At 36.1% G+C, this 14,485-nt stretch overlaps 1 protein-coding gene across 2 annotated transcripts in view; it reads left to right on the plus strand.

Annotated features, from left to right (window-relative positions):
• The window catches only part of SF3B1 (splicing factor 3b subunit 1), a 41,766-nt gene that overhangs the window by 13,790 nt on the left and 13,491 nt on the right, over nt 1-14,485 (plus strand). Inside the window, exons 3-13 of one of the 2 annotated variants that reach the window (XM_004468479.3) lie at nt 2,533-2,637; nt 2,965-3,079; nt 4,917-4,996; nt 6,950-7,120; nt 8,827-9,064; nt 9,709-9,921; nt 10,146-10,267; nt 12,425-12,622; nt 12,727-12,828; nt 13,327-13,506; nt 14,394-14,480. In XM_004468479.3, coding sequence (XP_004468536.1) covers nt 2,533-2,637; nt 2,965-3,079; nt 4,917-4,996; nt 6,950-7,120; nt 8,827-9,064; nt 9,709-9,921; nt 10,146-10,267; nt 12,425-12,622; nt 12,727-12,828; nt 13,327-13,506; nt 14,394-14,480 — 1,611 coding nt within the window. The other variant, XM_004468480.5, reaches the window with a different exon arrangement.

Raw genomic sequence — 14,485 nt, forward strand, 5'->3', positions numbered from 1 at the left:
TTTTTGTTCTGTGTTGTTTTCTTGTCTCATTTTTTCTCCTCTAGGATTCACTGGGATTTGATCCTGGAGACTCCTGATGTGGAGAGAGGTTCCCTGTCAATTCCACCACCTTAGTTTCTGATTTCTGCTGGCTTCACCTTGACTCTCCTCTTGTCTCTCTTTTGTTGAGTCATCATCTTGCTGCATGACTCACTTGGGCGGGCACTGGCTCACCCCGCGGGCACTTGTGCTCATCATGAGGGCACTGGCTCACCACACGGGCACTGGCTCGCCGCGCGCTCATGCTTTCTCTTCTTTTTCACCAAGAGGCCCCAGGGATGGAACCCAGATCCTCCCATATGATAGGCGTAAGCTCTATCACTTCAGCCACATCTGCTTCCAAGTGCTTGATTTTGAATCTATGTTAAAGACGACCCATGAAAGCACCTGCAAATCATTAACTCTTGTAAAGTAAAGCCAACTGTAACTTACTGAGCTCTATATTAGAGTAGCTAATGTGTGAAATGACATGAATGTGTGTTGCCATCTGCTCTTGGGGCTTGATATCTGATTTTTACAGAATTCATCCTGCTATTTGTTTTTCTCTCCCTAATCTTAATGTTTCCATTGCTTATAAATAATGACATAAAATGGGCTTTTTGTATATCTGTTTAGGTTCTGGAGGATGACCACCTCTCATTTTGAAATATATTCCTCAAAATATTTTTTATTCCACTTTTAGTTTATCTTTTGTCAAACCTTCCCAAGCATCCAAATTTGGTTGTAATATCTATCCATTTTTGTGTGATTCAGTAAAAACTTAATTTTATGTGTATAGATAATAAAAATCAAACTCATTATTTTTGTGGAATTCACACCACATATTACTTTATATTTGGCACTTCTGTGTGTGTTGGTGGGTGAGGGGATAAAAAGGTAAAGTTTCTAGAAGCCAGTCAGGGACTAGTGGATTATCATACCCTAATGGGTAAGAGACAAAGATGACCGTATTCCAGAAACTGAGGAGGAAGTTGGCATTTCTTTTTTTTTAAGAAAAATAATCTATTTTTAACATTCGTAATGAATACTATGATATTACAATGAAAGTGAAATGCATGATATTTAATCATGGAAAACAAGTATCAGAGCAATTTTCTATTATCCTACACAGCAAATATAGCCAATATAGCCAAAATGAGAATTATCAACAAAGAAGATCAGTTTCAATATTGCAAGCAAAAACTGGAATATATCATTCGTACATGAACATACATAAGCAATAAGTATATAGTAGAAGTTGTGAACTTGCAGCAAAATAACCGTGCATAACATCATACAGGGATCCGTTACATTAACCCTGCACCAGCACATTGCATTGTTGTGATACATTTGTTACAAACTACGCAAGAGCATCATCAAAATATTACTACTAACTGTAGTCCATATCTTAACATTTGGTGTATTTTCCCCCCAACCCACCCTATAATTTTTAAAAAATATATTTTTATTAGAGAGGTTGTGAACTTACAAAACAGTTTTGTGCATGTATAGAATTCTCATACAACACCCCTTCATTGACACACCACACTGTGGTGGAACATTTGTTATGTTTATGAGATTATGAGAAAATATCATCAGACTATTGCCACCAACCATGGTCCATAGTGTACATTTAGTACACTTTTTCCACACCCCTCCCCCCATTATCAACACAGTACATCTTTGGCATTGATGTAAGAATATTACAGTATTCCTGTTAACCACAGTCCATAGGTCACACCATTTATATTTTTCACGTGCTTCTCCACATAACCACCAATAGTGATGTACTTCCGTCAACCACAGTTTTTATCCATCTCTGGGTTCACTTTGTTATTCAGTCCCTATATTATTCTCTAGCTTTCTTTCAATTGACAGTTATCTCCATAGAGCACCCTTTTCAGCCACAATCCCATTTATAAATCAGTTGTTACTATAATGTGTTACCATCAGCTCTATCCAGGAAATTGTCCATTTTAAAATGAAATATATGAGGTATTAAGATCTTCTTGAGAATTAGTCAATGTTGTACTTTTACACTAGTAATATAAAGTGGCATAACATTGTTCTGTTAAAACATACTACCAGGGAATGCATTTAAAATCAATTGCTTTTTTGCTTGTCTTGGTAGTGGTTAAATCATGACTGAAAAATAAAAACCAGAAAGTTGTAAATAAGCTGTTCCTTTGTAGTTGACAAATTGGAAAACAAACTTCATCGTTCTTTGAGAAAATGAAATGCTCATGTTTTCCTAGTTCATATCTACTTTGTTTTAATTGACTTCTGTAGAAAGCACTGTTTAATAATTTTGTGTCAACTAAATTCAGTTTGTTGAATAGCATTTTGAATTAAAAAGATAACCTATCATTTACAAGTGTTATAAGTGAGGACTTAGCTATTCCTCTGTTAGTAAGTCATCTCATTTCTTGTTGAATCTTGACCCTTACTATAATTTTTCTAATTTTTAAGTTCTGACATTTTTGTTTGTGACTTTTTGGGGGTGTTTCATTGCAGGATGACGATGACTACTCATCATCTACAAGTTTGCTTGGTCAGAAGAAGCCAGGATATCATGCCCCCGTGGCATTGCTTAATGATATACCACAGTCAACAGAACAGGTGACTCTTTTTAAAATCATGATTTATTCAGCTAAAGAACAGCGAATAAGTGAATTACCTAGTTGCTATGGAAGGTCACAAATTTTAGAAATCACTTCTTTGAATGTTTTGGGGAGTATTATTTGAAAGAATTAGAAATGATTTCTAGTTTATTTTATAGGATAATCTCATGAAGTCTTGAACTTTGGAAATATGGACATGTATATTTGTATCATTTCCATATGCCTTATTAGTAGCCGTTTATTAGACATTTTTGCATGTCTTGTGTTTTGATTATGGTAAACTGTTTTCACAAAGGATGATAAATAAAACATACCTCTTTTTCAGTATGATCCATTTGCTGAGCACCGACCTCCAAAGATTGCAGACCGGGAAGATGAATACAAAAAGCACAGGCGGACCATGATAATTTCCCCAGAGCGTCTTGATCCTTTTGCAGATGGTAATCCTTTCCCACTTTTCTATAAGTATTCAGAAATTTATTTGTATTAAGTTGTCTTTAGCCCTTTGATTTTTTTTGGCATGCTTATGAATTTACTTTTCTTTTTAAAAATTCCCCTTAATATAGATTTGTATAGATTTGGTTGAAGTCACAGATGCCATATTCTTCATCTTTATAATGCAAGTTTTCTTTCCAGGTAGAAGGACAAGAAAATAATGAGCCAATGCCATAGAAACGCAAAGGGTTAAAGGTTTTTCTTTTACTTTTGTTTTGGGTACGCTTTCTATACTTTGAACAAATGTGTGTTTCTGCTCAAAATACTTTCAAATTATTGAAAGTTTTCATTCCAATTCCTAGTATTTTAGGATTGTTATTTTTGAGATACTGTTCTTCACAGAGCTCCCCCATTTGCTCTAAATATAGCTTAGTAAATGCACCTACTTTGCGCTAAGCATACTTAAAGTTAAAACAAAAGTATATATACAAAGACTTTGATATTTTTAATAGTTGGAGTCTGTTTTGCTAATTTTAATGTGCAAGTCAGCACAAGGGGCATAGTAATAAGCCTGATGGAAGCTTTCCTCAGGTGAGTTTCACAATCAAAATTAGGTGCCTGTTTCTTAAAATTAGATTTCTGCTGCAGGTTTACAAATTAGACTTTCAGCCTGCATGAATTAGTAGGGATATTCTTTTTTTTTTTTTTTTAACTTGCTTAATTGTAATTGATTTAAACATGTATGTCAGAATTCACAGGCCCATACTAACTGTCCTTAATTTCTTTCCTACAGCAGTACTGCTATATGCCAGTCCTGTCTGCATTCTTAAGGGTGCAGTTCAACACATCCTCTCTAGATTATGGTGAAAAAGTATTCCAAAGGAAGTCTTATCAGAGCTAGTGTCAGAAAGAATGACACTGCCAATTGGGCATGATCTTCAGTATAGGAAATGTCTTAGACTTTTATTACTTTTTTCCTAAATTGTGATGCTATACTACTTGTATAGCTAATTATCACTTTTCTAAAGCATAGTGTGCCTCTATGCACCTTGTTATATACTGCTTGGGCTTCTTTAAAATACTTCAAAAAGCAAATACTGAAACTACAACCAAGAGACTAACACATCTCTTTGTACACCACTTTTCTTCTGTGTGCATCGTAGTAACTGGTAGAAGTAATATATTTTGAGTTAAATGTTTCCAGTTGTAATTTATACTTTCTAAGAAAAGTTTGTTTCTGGGTCATCAAAACTTTAAAAAGAGCACGAAGCCCTTTAGTAACATGACATCAGAATAAGATTATAGGTATATTTTTAGAAATTAGATTTTGTAAACTATAACTGTTTTAGAATGTTGTATGAAGAATTTATCTAGGCATAGTTATTTGTAGTCAGGATTTTAACAGCTTGCAACAGGTAATGTTTTGAATATAGATATCTTTCCAAAGTGTTACTAATGGTAAAGAGATAATTTTCTAGGCTTCTATTCTGCTGCTTGAAGTCAGAACTGCTGATGGAGACAAAGGCACGAAAGTGTACGTATTCCGGATTAGCAACCCAGGAACCCATCACTTCTGAAGACTCTAAACTGTGCTGTCATTTTGTTTTTATATGCATTAAAATACTTGTTTTAAACTGTTATAGATATGTTTGTGTTCAAACAGGTTAAATTGATCAGCAAACTCAATAAAAAAGTAAGATGTATAATTATTAAAGTTTTCCATCAAAAAATAAATTAAACGATTATGGAATAACATAATATTAGAGCAGGGCAGATAAATCAGCTGAACCAAATTATCCTTTATTTATTGTACTTTTGTCCTGTTGCTGTTCTTTTCTGCAGGAGGGAAGACCCCTGATCCTAAAATGAATGCCAGGACTTACATGGATGTAATGCGAGAACAGCATTTGACTAAAGAAGAGGTGTGTGAACCTGGTTCCTGTTTTAATGTTTGTGAAAAAATGTTGAGATTTAGAGACTTTATACTTTATTTGTGCCATAAGTAATATTATAATAATAGTACTAATAAAAATTAAATTTAGAAAGAACCTCACTGCAAATTCTGTCACCTCCCAAATTAAACTTATAGTATGTCTTTTTTTAGTCTGTGATCTCCTGGCCTTATGTGTACATAGTTTCTTAGAGTGAATATGTGAAATCTGTGGGTATGGAAAAAATCAAATAGTTAATTATTCCTTGAAAAATCCCCAGTTCTCCCATAAGGTTCATTATGGATATGGATAGAGAATTCTGAGGGACTCCTGCTGACCTGCAGTGATTACTCCGTTTTGTTTTATTAGTAAGCCTTTGCAGCTTTCTAATGTTTTAAAAGATTTGTTTGTATGGATTAAATTAGAGCAGTGGAGCCACATTTAAAATCATAGGGTAAATTAAATATATATTTGTCATGACCATAGTATATGTAATATATACATAGTTGTAATAATTTTTTTTTTGAGTGAAATACTATAATCTTTTTATTAAATTTCATTAGAAAAAAGTCTGACCTCACACACTAATTTGATTTCATGTGTCACCAAAGGTTGTCCACCAACAGGTTGAAAACTCCAGTCTGAAAAAGTGAGAGGACCCTAGGCTGCCATAACCCTTGCCAGCTCTTTGAATTCTTTTTTTTTTTTTAATATGTTGTCTTTTTTTTTTTTTTTTTTTTTTTTAAAGATTTATTTATTTATTTAATTCCGCCCCCCTCCCCTGGTTGTCTGTTCTTGGTGTCTATTTGCTGCGTCTTGTTTCTTTGTCCGCTTCTGTTGTCGTCAGCGGCAGGGAAGTGTGGGCGGCGCCATTCCTGGGCAGGCTGCTCTTTCTTTTCACGCTGGGCGGCTCCTCACAGGCGCACTCCTTGCGCGTGGGGCTCCCCCACGCGGGGGACACCCTTGCGTGGCACAGCACTCCTTGCGCGCATCAGCACTGCGCATGGCCAGCTCCACATGGGTCAAGGAGGTCCGGGGTTTGAACCGCGGACCTCCCATATGGTAGACGGACGCCCTAACCACTGGGCCAAAGTCCGTTTCCCATGTCTTTTTTTTTTTAAGATTTCTTTATTTTTATTTGTTTCTCTCACCTTCCCCCCTCCCCCCCCCGCCCCGGTTGTCTGTTTTCTGTGTCTATTTGCTGCATCATCTTTGTCTGCTTCTGTTGTTGTCAGCGGCATGGGAATCCATGTTTCTTTTTGTTGTGTCATCTTGTTGTGTCAGCTCCATTCTTGTGTGTGTGCAGCGCCATTCTTAGGCAGACTACACTTTCTTTCGTGCTGGACTGCTCTCCTTACGGGGCGCACTCCTTGTGCGTGGGGCTCCCCTGTGCGGGAGACACCCCTGCGTGGCATGGCACTCCTTGCGCACATCAGCACTGCGCATGGGCCAGCTCTACACGGGTCATGGAGGCCCGGGGTTTGAACTGTGGACCTCCCATGTGGTAGACGGATGCCCTAACCACTGAGCCAAGTCCGTGTCCCCTATATATATATTTAAAGAAACTTTGGGTTACAGAAATGTTACATAAAAAGTATAAGAGATTCCTTTAAGCCCCACTCCCTCCCTGTTTTTATTTTTTACCACTTTTCTCTTAATACATAGTCTTCTTAATTGCTTTTTATATGAATTTTAAAGAAAACCCTGGTTTTTAAAGAAAAGGTTTTCTAAGTTATAAATTCTTTACTTGCTCATTTATTGTGCAGAAAGACATTGTATAAAACAAAAGAAGAGGAGAATAAGGAATGGAACCACCAGTAGCATTGAAAGGAGAGTGAATGAAGTCCAAAATAGGATGTTGAATAGAAATGACTGTATTTAAAGCCATAAAAATAATACTGAAAACATTTTAAAGATCTGATTACTTATTCAAATATTTTTCAGAGAGAAATTAGGCAACAACTAGCAGAAAAAGCTAAAGCTGGAGAACTAAAAGTCGTCAATGGAGCAGCAGCATCACAGCCTCCATCAAAACGAAAACGGCGTTGGGATCAAACAGCTGATCAGACTCCTGGTGCCACTCCCAAAAAGCTATCAAGTTGGGATCAGGCTGAGGTAATTTCTTTTATTTCTTATTACTGTTTAAGACTTTTTTCTCAGTTATGTAGTAAAAGACTTTCTGTATGGAGTATTAAATGTAGATATGTGTGCCCATCACATACAGTATAGCACACTCTTCATTTTCTAGTTGGATAATTTAGGTCTAATGAGAAGCCTGAAGGAGGTACTCTACTACATTCATTGGGTTAGTGTCCTCTTCTAGAGGACTTCATTACGTTCTGTCAGACCTCATGGCAGTATTTTGGCAGTATTTTCCCAAGCCCAGAAATGGGATGTGTTAATCCTAATACAAAATTCCCAACAAATATAATTTGAGATCGATTTGGAGGAATTACCATTTGCTTGCTGAGAGATGAATCGAGAAGATTTAATTCTGCTGATGTAAGTAATTACCAACCTTGATATCTAGGCTAAATTTTAAAAATGGAGAATGAATTTTTAATTTAGTCTGTCAAAGGGCTGGCAATGCATAGTACCAGAAATCTGTTGGCTTTTATAAAGGGTATTTATTGGGGGTAAAAGCTTACAGTTAGAAGAACATAAAAAGTCCAGCTCAGAATTGCTTTTGCACCAAAGTCACTTGGCATGTGTTGAGGCAAGATGGTCACCGATCTCTGGCTGGTCTCCTGCTGGTCTCTGTCTTCCCGTTTGGGCTTCCTCTTCCTTTAGAGGCTCCATGGGCCCAGCCTCTTGAGGCTTTATGCTTAAATGAAGTGCTCTTTCTCCTGGCATAGGGCTTCCTGTGTCAGTCTTACCTCTCTTCCCAAGGTCAGCTGTAAGTTGTCAGGCAAAATGGTTCATCTTTCTCCAGGGCTTTAGCCATTTGAGCCATCCTCTTTCTGTGACAAGGTTGGATCAGAATGACAGAGCTCTCTCTTCCCATGTGTCTTCCTGAGTTAGTGTTTGGTTTATATCAGACCCAGCACAGGGGTCTGGGGGACTTGACCTGAGTCACACCCTACTAATGGGTCAATCAGAAAAGCCCTACAGCAGTCTTAACAGGTAATTTATTCAAAGACCCCCCCATTCGAATTTAATACAACCAGAGGGTATCACACCCAGAGGAATAGATTGGTTTTCAAACATAATCTTTCTTTTTTTGGGATTCATAATCACAAACTGCTACACTTATCTTTCCAGCATCAATTAGGGTAATAATATTTATTGCAAATGTGACTGTGAATAAAAACAAATCGCATGGATTAAAATAACCATGTGACAGTATCTGGTTATAAGATCATCACCTAGGTGATCCAAATCATGTTTATATTAATTAAACACAAAATCGAACCAAAAATACAAACATGGTATTTCTTCAAGAGAACTTCCCTCTCCCCCAAATGATATGGTCTTTAAGCCCTGGTTGAGAAGTACTGATAAAATTATAACTGAAATTCTTTGATCGCAGATCTGGGCAGAGAAATCTTAGTGATTTTTTCCCCCGAGTCACAGAGCTAGTAACATATCCCAGACTCCGAAACAGGATATTTTATATTTATTTAAGGCAGGGATTTTTTTCACTGCTCCAAATTAAAATTTAAATGGTTTTTGGTCATAAACATATTTGCTAGAAAGTAGATTTCTTTTAAATTACAGTGAATGGAAGTAGAACATGTATTTGTTAAAAGTTGTTTAACAGAATTTTACTAGATGTTTCTGTGTGGATGTGTAGTTGTGTGAAATAATTTTTTTGCTTTAAGACTCCTGGGCATACTCCTTCCTTAAGATGGGATGAGACACCGGGTCGTGCAAAGGGAAGTGAGACTCCTGGAGCAACCCCAGGCTCAAAAATATGGGATCCTACACCTAGTCATACACCAGCAGGAGCTGCTACTCCTGGGCGAGGCGATACACCAGGCCATGCAACACCAGGCCATGGAGGCGCAACTTCTAGTGCTCGTAAAAACAGATGGGATGAGACCCCCAAAACGGAGAGAGGTATTAGTAATGGAAACTGGGTGTGTGGGGGGGTGAAGTGTCTTCTTGAAGAGGTTTAAAGTTTACTTTAGGAAGAACATTAGAGGAAAGTAAAGTTTGTAGACCACAGTCTCTTTGGGGTGTTTTTTTTTTTTTTTTGGTGTGTAGATCGCCTAGAGCTATAATTTCATTAACTGTTTGAGAACAGCTACGGCAAATTAAGATTTAGCAGTAAGTTTGCTTTGTTAAAATTTAAAGAATTTTTAGCGATATGGGAGAAGCAGTTATAGAATTTTACATGCAGAGTAATGTCACTTGTGTGAGGAAATGAATGAAGAGGTTCAAGGTGATATTGGGTTGGTTTTAATAATTACTGTTTGGGAGTAGATATTGCTCAGTGGTTTGAGCACCTGCTTCCCATGTATGATGAGGTCCTGGATTTGATCACTGGTACTGCCAGGGGAAAAAAAAAGGACTTTTTGTAATCAGAAACTGAGTATCAGTCAAAAGAGCACAGATAAGAAATGGATCATTAAAACTTTAAATGTGTCTCTGTTTTAGGAATATCCTGTTCGTGAACTTGAACATTTTGAGTATTAAGCAGCTTGGAAAAAATACGGTTTTGGTAACTTAAAACTGTGGTCTTATTCTTTCTCTCTTTCAAGATACTCCTGGGCATGGTAGTGGTTGGGCTGAGACTCCTCGAACAGATCGAGGTGGAGATTCAATTGGTGAAACACCAACTCCTGGAGCCAGTAAAAGAAAATCACGTTGGGATGAAACACCAGCGAGTCAGATGGGTGGAAGCACTCCTGTTCTCACTCCTGGAAAAACACCAATTGGCACACCAGCCATGAACATGGCTACCCCTACTCCAGGTAGCAATTCTCTCATTGGAAATGTTCTTTTTTTCCTTTGATTTTCTGTGTTAATACCATTTTTTAATAGGAATTAGGGGATATAAAAATAAGTCTTGGCTTAACTTTATAATAAAAAGTAATTTAAAGGTTGGGTTGAACTTGATTGTCTTATACCCCAAGAACCTATGTAATGATAAAATTCTGCACTGTAGATTGTTACAGAAATTTACTTTTTTTCATAGGTCACATAATGAGTATGACCCCTGAACAACTTCAGGCTTGGCGGTGGGAGAGAGAAATAGATGAGAGAAATCGTCCACTTTCTGATGAAGAATTAGATGCTATGTTCCCAGAAGGATATAAGGTAGTAACAGCGAATATGAATTAGTGGTATTGGGGGTGTGAATTTTCAATATTCTTTGAAAAACGTTAAGTTTGCATTGGTCTTATGCAGTATTATTACTGTCATTTCATTCTAGCCATTTCCAAGTGTAGTTCAGTTCCAAAAAGTAATTGAGATGAAAAGACGTGAAAGAGCATGGAGTTTTTAAACTACTATTTTGATTTGAGTGCTCTCAAGAATTTCTAGGGGTCTGTGGACCATACTTGGAGAACAGCTGTCTTTGGGGTGTGGAAAAGCTGGTTGATCCAACTTCCCAAAAGTCCCAGGATTAAGCTCACATTAGATCTTGCTTATTTTACTTGATGCCTCACAAGGTTTTGTGTGTATTTAAATTCATGGATTGCCAACCAATACAAAGATGATTCTCTCTTCACCTTAGCAAACTTGAAATTTATTTTGAACTATAAAATTTTCTAGAAAGCTGGCACTTAAGGAGTATTGCTGGTCTAGAGGTAGTTTATTTGTGATCATATAGCTAGTTAATGTCCTATCCAGGATTGGAACCTTATTCATCTGATGGCTTTTACAGAATCTTTTTTGCTAATGTCCTGTTGCTGTTTGCAGCTTGTGGGTGTGCTTTTTTACTATTAGGTTTGTCTTAGAGTATTCATTTCAAGAATGCATGAATTTCTGCATTATAATTTCTTATAGCCTCCATAATGCTGTGGGTGTAGATCCAACCTGCTATTGACTCATAATCTAGCATTGCCTTCCTGAGTGAATCTTATCAGTTGTAGTTAGTAATATATTGATGGATATACAAAATAGCAGATCTTAATTTATGAGTAATACCAGAGAACTTGATTGATTTCTTAGGCCTCTCATCTGTAGAATGAATTTCCACGTTTTCAAAATGATTGGTTAGTGGTCCTTGTTGGTGTATACCTAACAGAATAAAAATAATCAGATAACAAAGTATAAGATAGTGCCTACATATATTTAACATGATTTAATCTTTTCTCTGATACTTAAAGATAAATAGTTTTAGACTTTTATTGGAGAACACCTGTACAGGCTTATTGACCTGCCCTGGAAGTTGTGTTTTAAAAAAATATCTTGATGCCAGCTTTGAAAAAACATCCTATCAGGAAGCAGACTTGGCCCAGTGGTTAGAGCATCCGCCTACCACATGGGAGGTCCGCGGTTCAAACCCTGGGCCTCCTTGACCCGTGTGGAGCTGTCCCATGTGCAGTGCTGATGTGCACAAGGAGTGCCGAGCCACGCAGGGGTGTCCCTGTGTAGGGGTGCCCCATGCGCAAGGAGTGCGCCCCGTAAGGAGAGCCACCCAGTGCGAAAGAAAGTGCAGCCTGCCCAGGAATAGCACTGCCCACATGGAGAGCTGACAAAACAAGATGAGGCAACAAAAAGAGACATAGATTCCGGTGCCACTGACAACAGAAATGGACAAGGAAGAACATGCAGTGAATGGACACAGAGAACAGACAACTAGGGGAGAGGAGGAAGGGGAGAAATAAATAAATCTTTAAAAAAAAGAAAAAAAAACATCCTATAGAAATCCTTTTGTTCATTAAGCCTGTGGTTTTGAAATTTTACTGGTTTTGCAAAAGATTAAGCTGTATATAGTATACAGGGCTTTTGGGTACATTGTTTTTAGTATTTTTTCCTTGCATTTAATTTAGTTTTGTAGTTTTAGGCTTAAATACTAACATTTGCTGTTATAGTGCAGGGGTTACCATGAATGATGTTTCACTTTATTGTTAAAATATTTATGTGTACCAATTAAGCTTATTTCTATTTATATAATAACTTCTATTTTTCTTATTATTTAAAATGTTGACTTGCCAACACATTTAGAATGATCAGTGTTTGAAAGTGATCTGAATTTTATAAACTTGCTTTATTTATCTCCATATTTCTCCCTCAGTTCTAATGTATTTGCTATGAATTTTAGTGAGTAGAAAATGTATTTGTCATACGTATTTTAAAACTTGTAATTAAGACAGAAAAGCAGGATAGGTGCTATTTTTTGTCTTTGAAAAAGCAAAAAATCTTCCTAGCTAAAAATTCTAAAATATTTTAAGTGCAAATGTTATCCACTGTATTAATTCTTTGTTTACAAAGCCAAGAAAATCCTAACCTGTCTTTTAATTGTATTAGGTACTTCCCCCCCCTGCTGGTTATGTTCCTATTCGAACTCCAGCTCGAAAGCTGACAGCCACTCCAACACCTTTGGGCGGTATGACTGGTTTCCACATGCAAACTGAAGATAGAACTATGAAAAGTGTTAATGATCAACCATCTGGAAATCTTCCATTTTTAAAACCCGATGATATTCAGTACTTTGATAAACTATTGGTAAGTGGTGATAGGAGAAATGAAATATTTTTTGTTTGGGAATTACAAATCATACTACCTCAGTCTACCTTTAATTTTATTTTTTTCTTCTTTTTTACTATTAGGTTGATGTTGATGAATCAACACTTAGTCCAGAAGAGCAAAAAGAGAGAAAAATAATGAAGTTGCTTTTAAAAATTAAGAATGGTACACCTCCAATGAGAAAGGTGAGTAACAGTTCAGTGATCATTATTTTCATTATATTTTTGTTTAGGAATTTATAATTACCCTTTTCATCTTTACCACAAGAGCATAAATGAAAGAAAGATATGTAGTGTGAAGGATTTAGCTTTTTAATCAAAGGTTTTTTTCTTGGTAAGATTGTTGGAAAATGTTCTCTTTTTTGTTTTGAAGGCTGTTAAGATATGCTTAAGACTCAAGTAATTAGTGGGATTGTGTGTGGAATTTTGTAAGCATTTGCAGGTGACTTGACTTTATACTTCTGTTGATTTCCTTGTTCCACTAAATTGCCCTTTTGAAGTTACCTAAAAAACATTAACTTTTATCACAGCAGTTCAGACTTTAATTTTTTCATGGAGTGAACTCATGCTACTCTATGTAAAATGTTTGTGATATATACAATAATATTAAGTTACAGAAATTATGGAGAAATTGCTCATTTAAAATGCTTGGTTTTAACTTGGTTTGGTACTTTATTCCTCCAGGCTGCATTGCGGCAAATTACTGATAAAGCTCGTGAATTTGGAGCTGGTCCTTTGTTTAATCAGATTCTTCCTCTACTGATGTCTCCTACACTTGAGGATCAAGAACGTCATTTACTTGTGAAAGTTATTGATAGAATATTATACAAACTTGATGACTTAGTTCGACCATATGTGCACAAGGTTTGTTCTTTTCAAGTAGTGTTTCTAATGGCTTGATGTTTTTACTGATTTTTTTGTTTTTTAGTATGAAAACTATTCATGGATTGTTTCAAACCACTTTATGCCTATGTATTTGTGCATTTAAAAAAATTTTAAAAATATCTAATGCTATAAATTTACAGTAGAATGAAGTGTTTATCCTGTTGCAAGCTGAGTTAACTATTGTTAAATTTGCCTATCTTTCCAGACCTTTTTCTTAGCACAAGCATGTGTCATACATGTACAAATATATGTATTTATAGATGTTACTTTTTGCTGTCTTTTACTGTAATGGGTTTGTATTGCATTTTTTTCATTTGCTTTTATTGACATTAGTCTAGAATGAGGAAAAAACATACTTCTGTGCCATGCGTTTTGTGTTAAGCCTTTTGCTGATGTAATTATGTGTTAGAATTGCAAAATACAGGTAATTGTGTAGAGATATGTATAGATATAAATACGTATAGATAAAAATAAAATTAGAGAAGTTGTGAACTTACAGAACAGTCATGCATAATAATGTACAGAATTCCTTTACACACTCCCCACCAATACCTTATATTGTTGTGGAACATTTGTTACAGACTATGAAAGGACATCTTCAGTTTGATTGTGTAGGGTTTTTGGACTTTTGTCTGTCCCCTCCCTTAAATATTAAATATTTCTTAGCCTGTGTAGCTAGCTGTTGCCCCAAATTTCCATCTGTAGGTCGAATTTGAGATTCTGTAATTAAGAATTTAAAAATTCTTAAGATGTTTCTTACTAACAAATCCTGATAATAAATTTTCTACATATATTTAATTCTTTTACATAAACTTAGCATCATTAATTGTGGTGAAAATGTATCTGTCTTTTTTTCTCTTGTTCAGATCCTTGTGGTCATTGAACCCCTGTTGATTGATGAAGATTACTATGCTAGAGTGGAAGGCCGAGAAATTATTTCTAATTTGGCAAAGGTATT

This window comes from Dasypus novemcinctus, chromosome 7 (assembly GCF_030445035.2).
Source record: "Dasypus novemcinctus isolate mDasNov1 chromosome 7, mDasNov1.1.hap2, whole genome shotgun sequence".
NCBI lineage: Eukaryota > Metazoa > Chordata > Mammalia > Cingulata > Dasypodidae > Dasypus > Dasypus novemcinctus.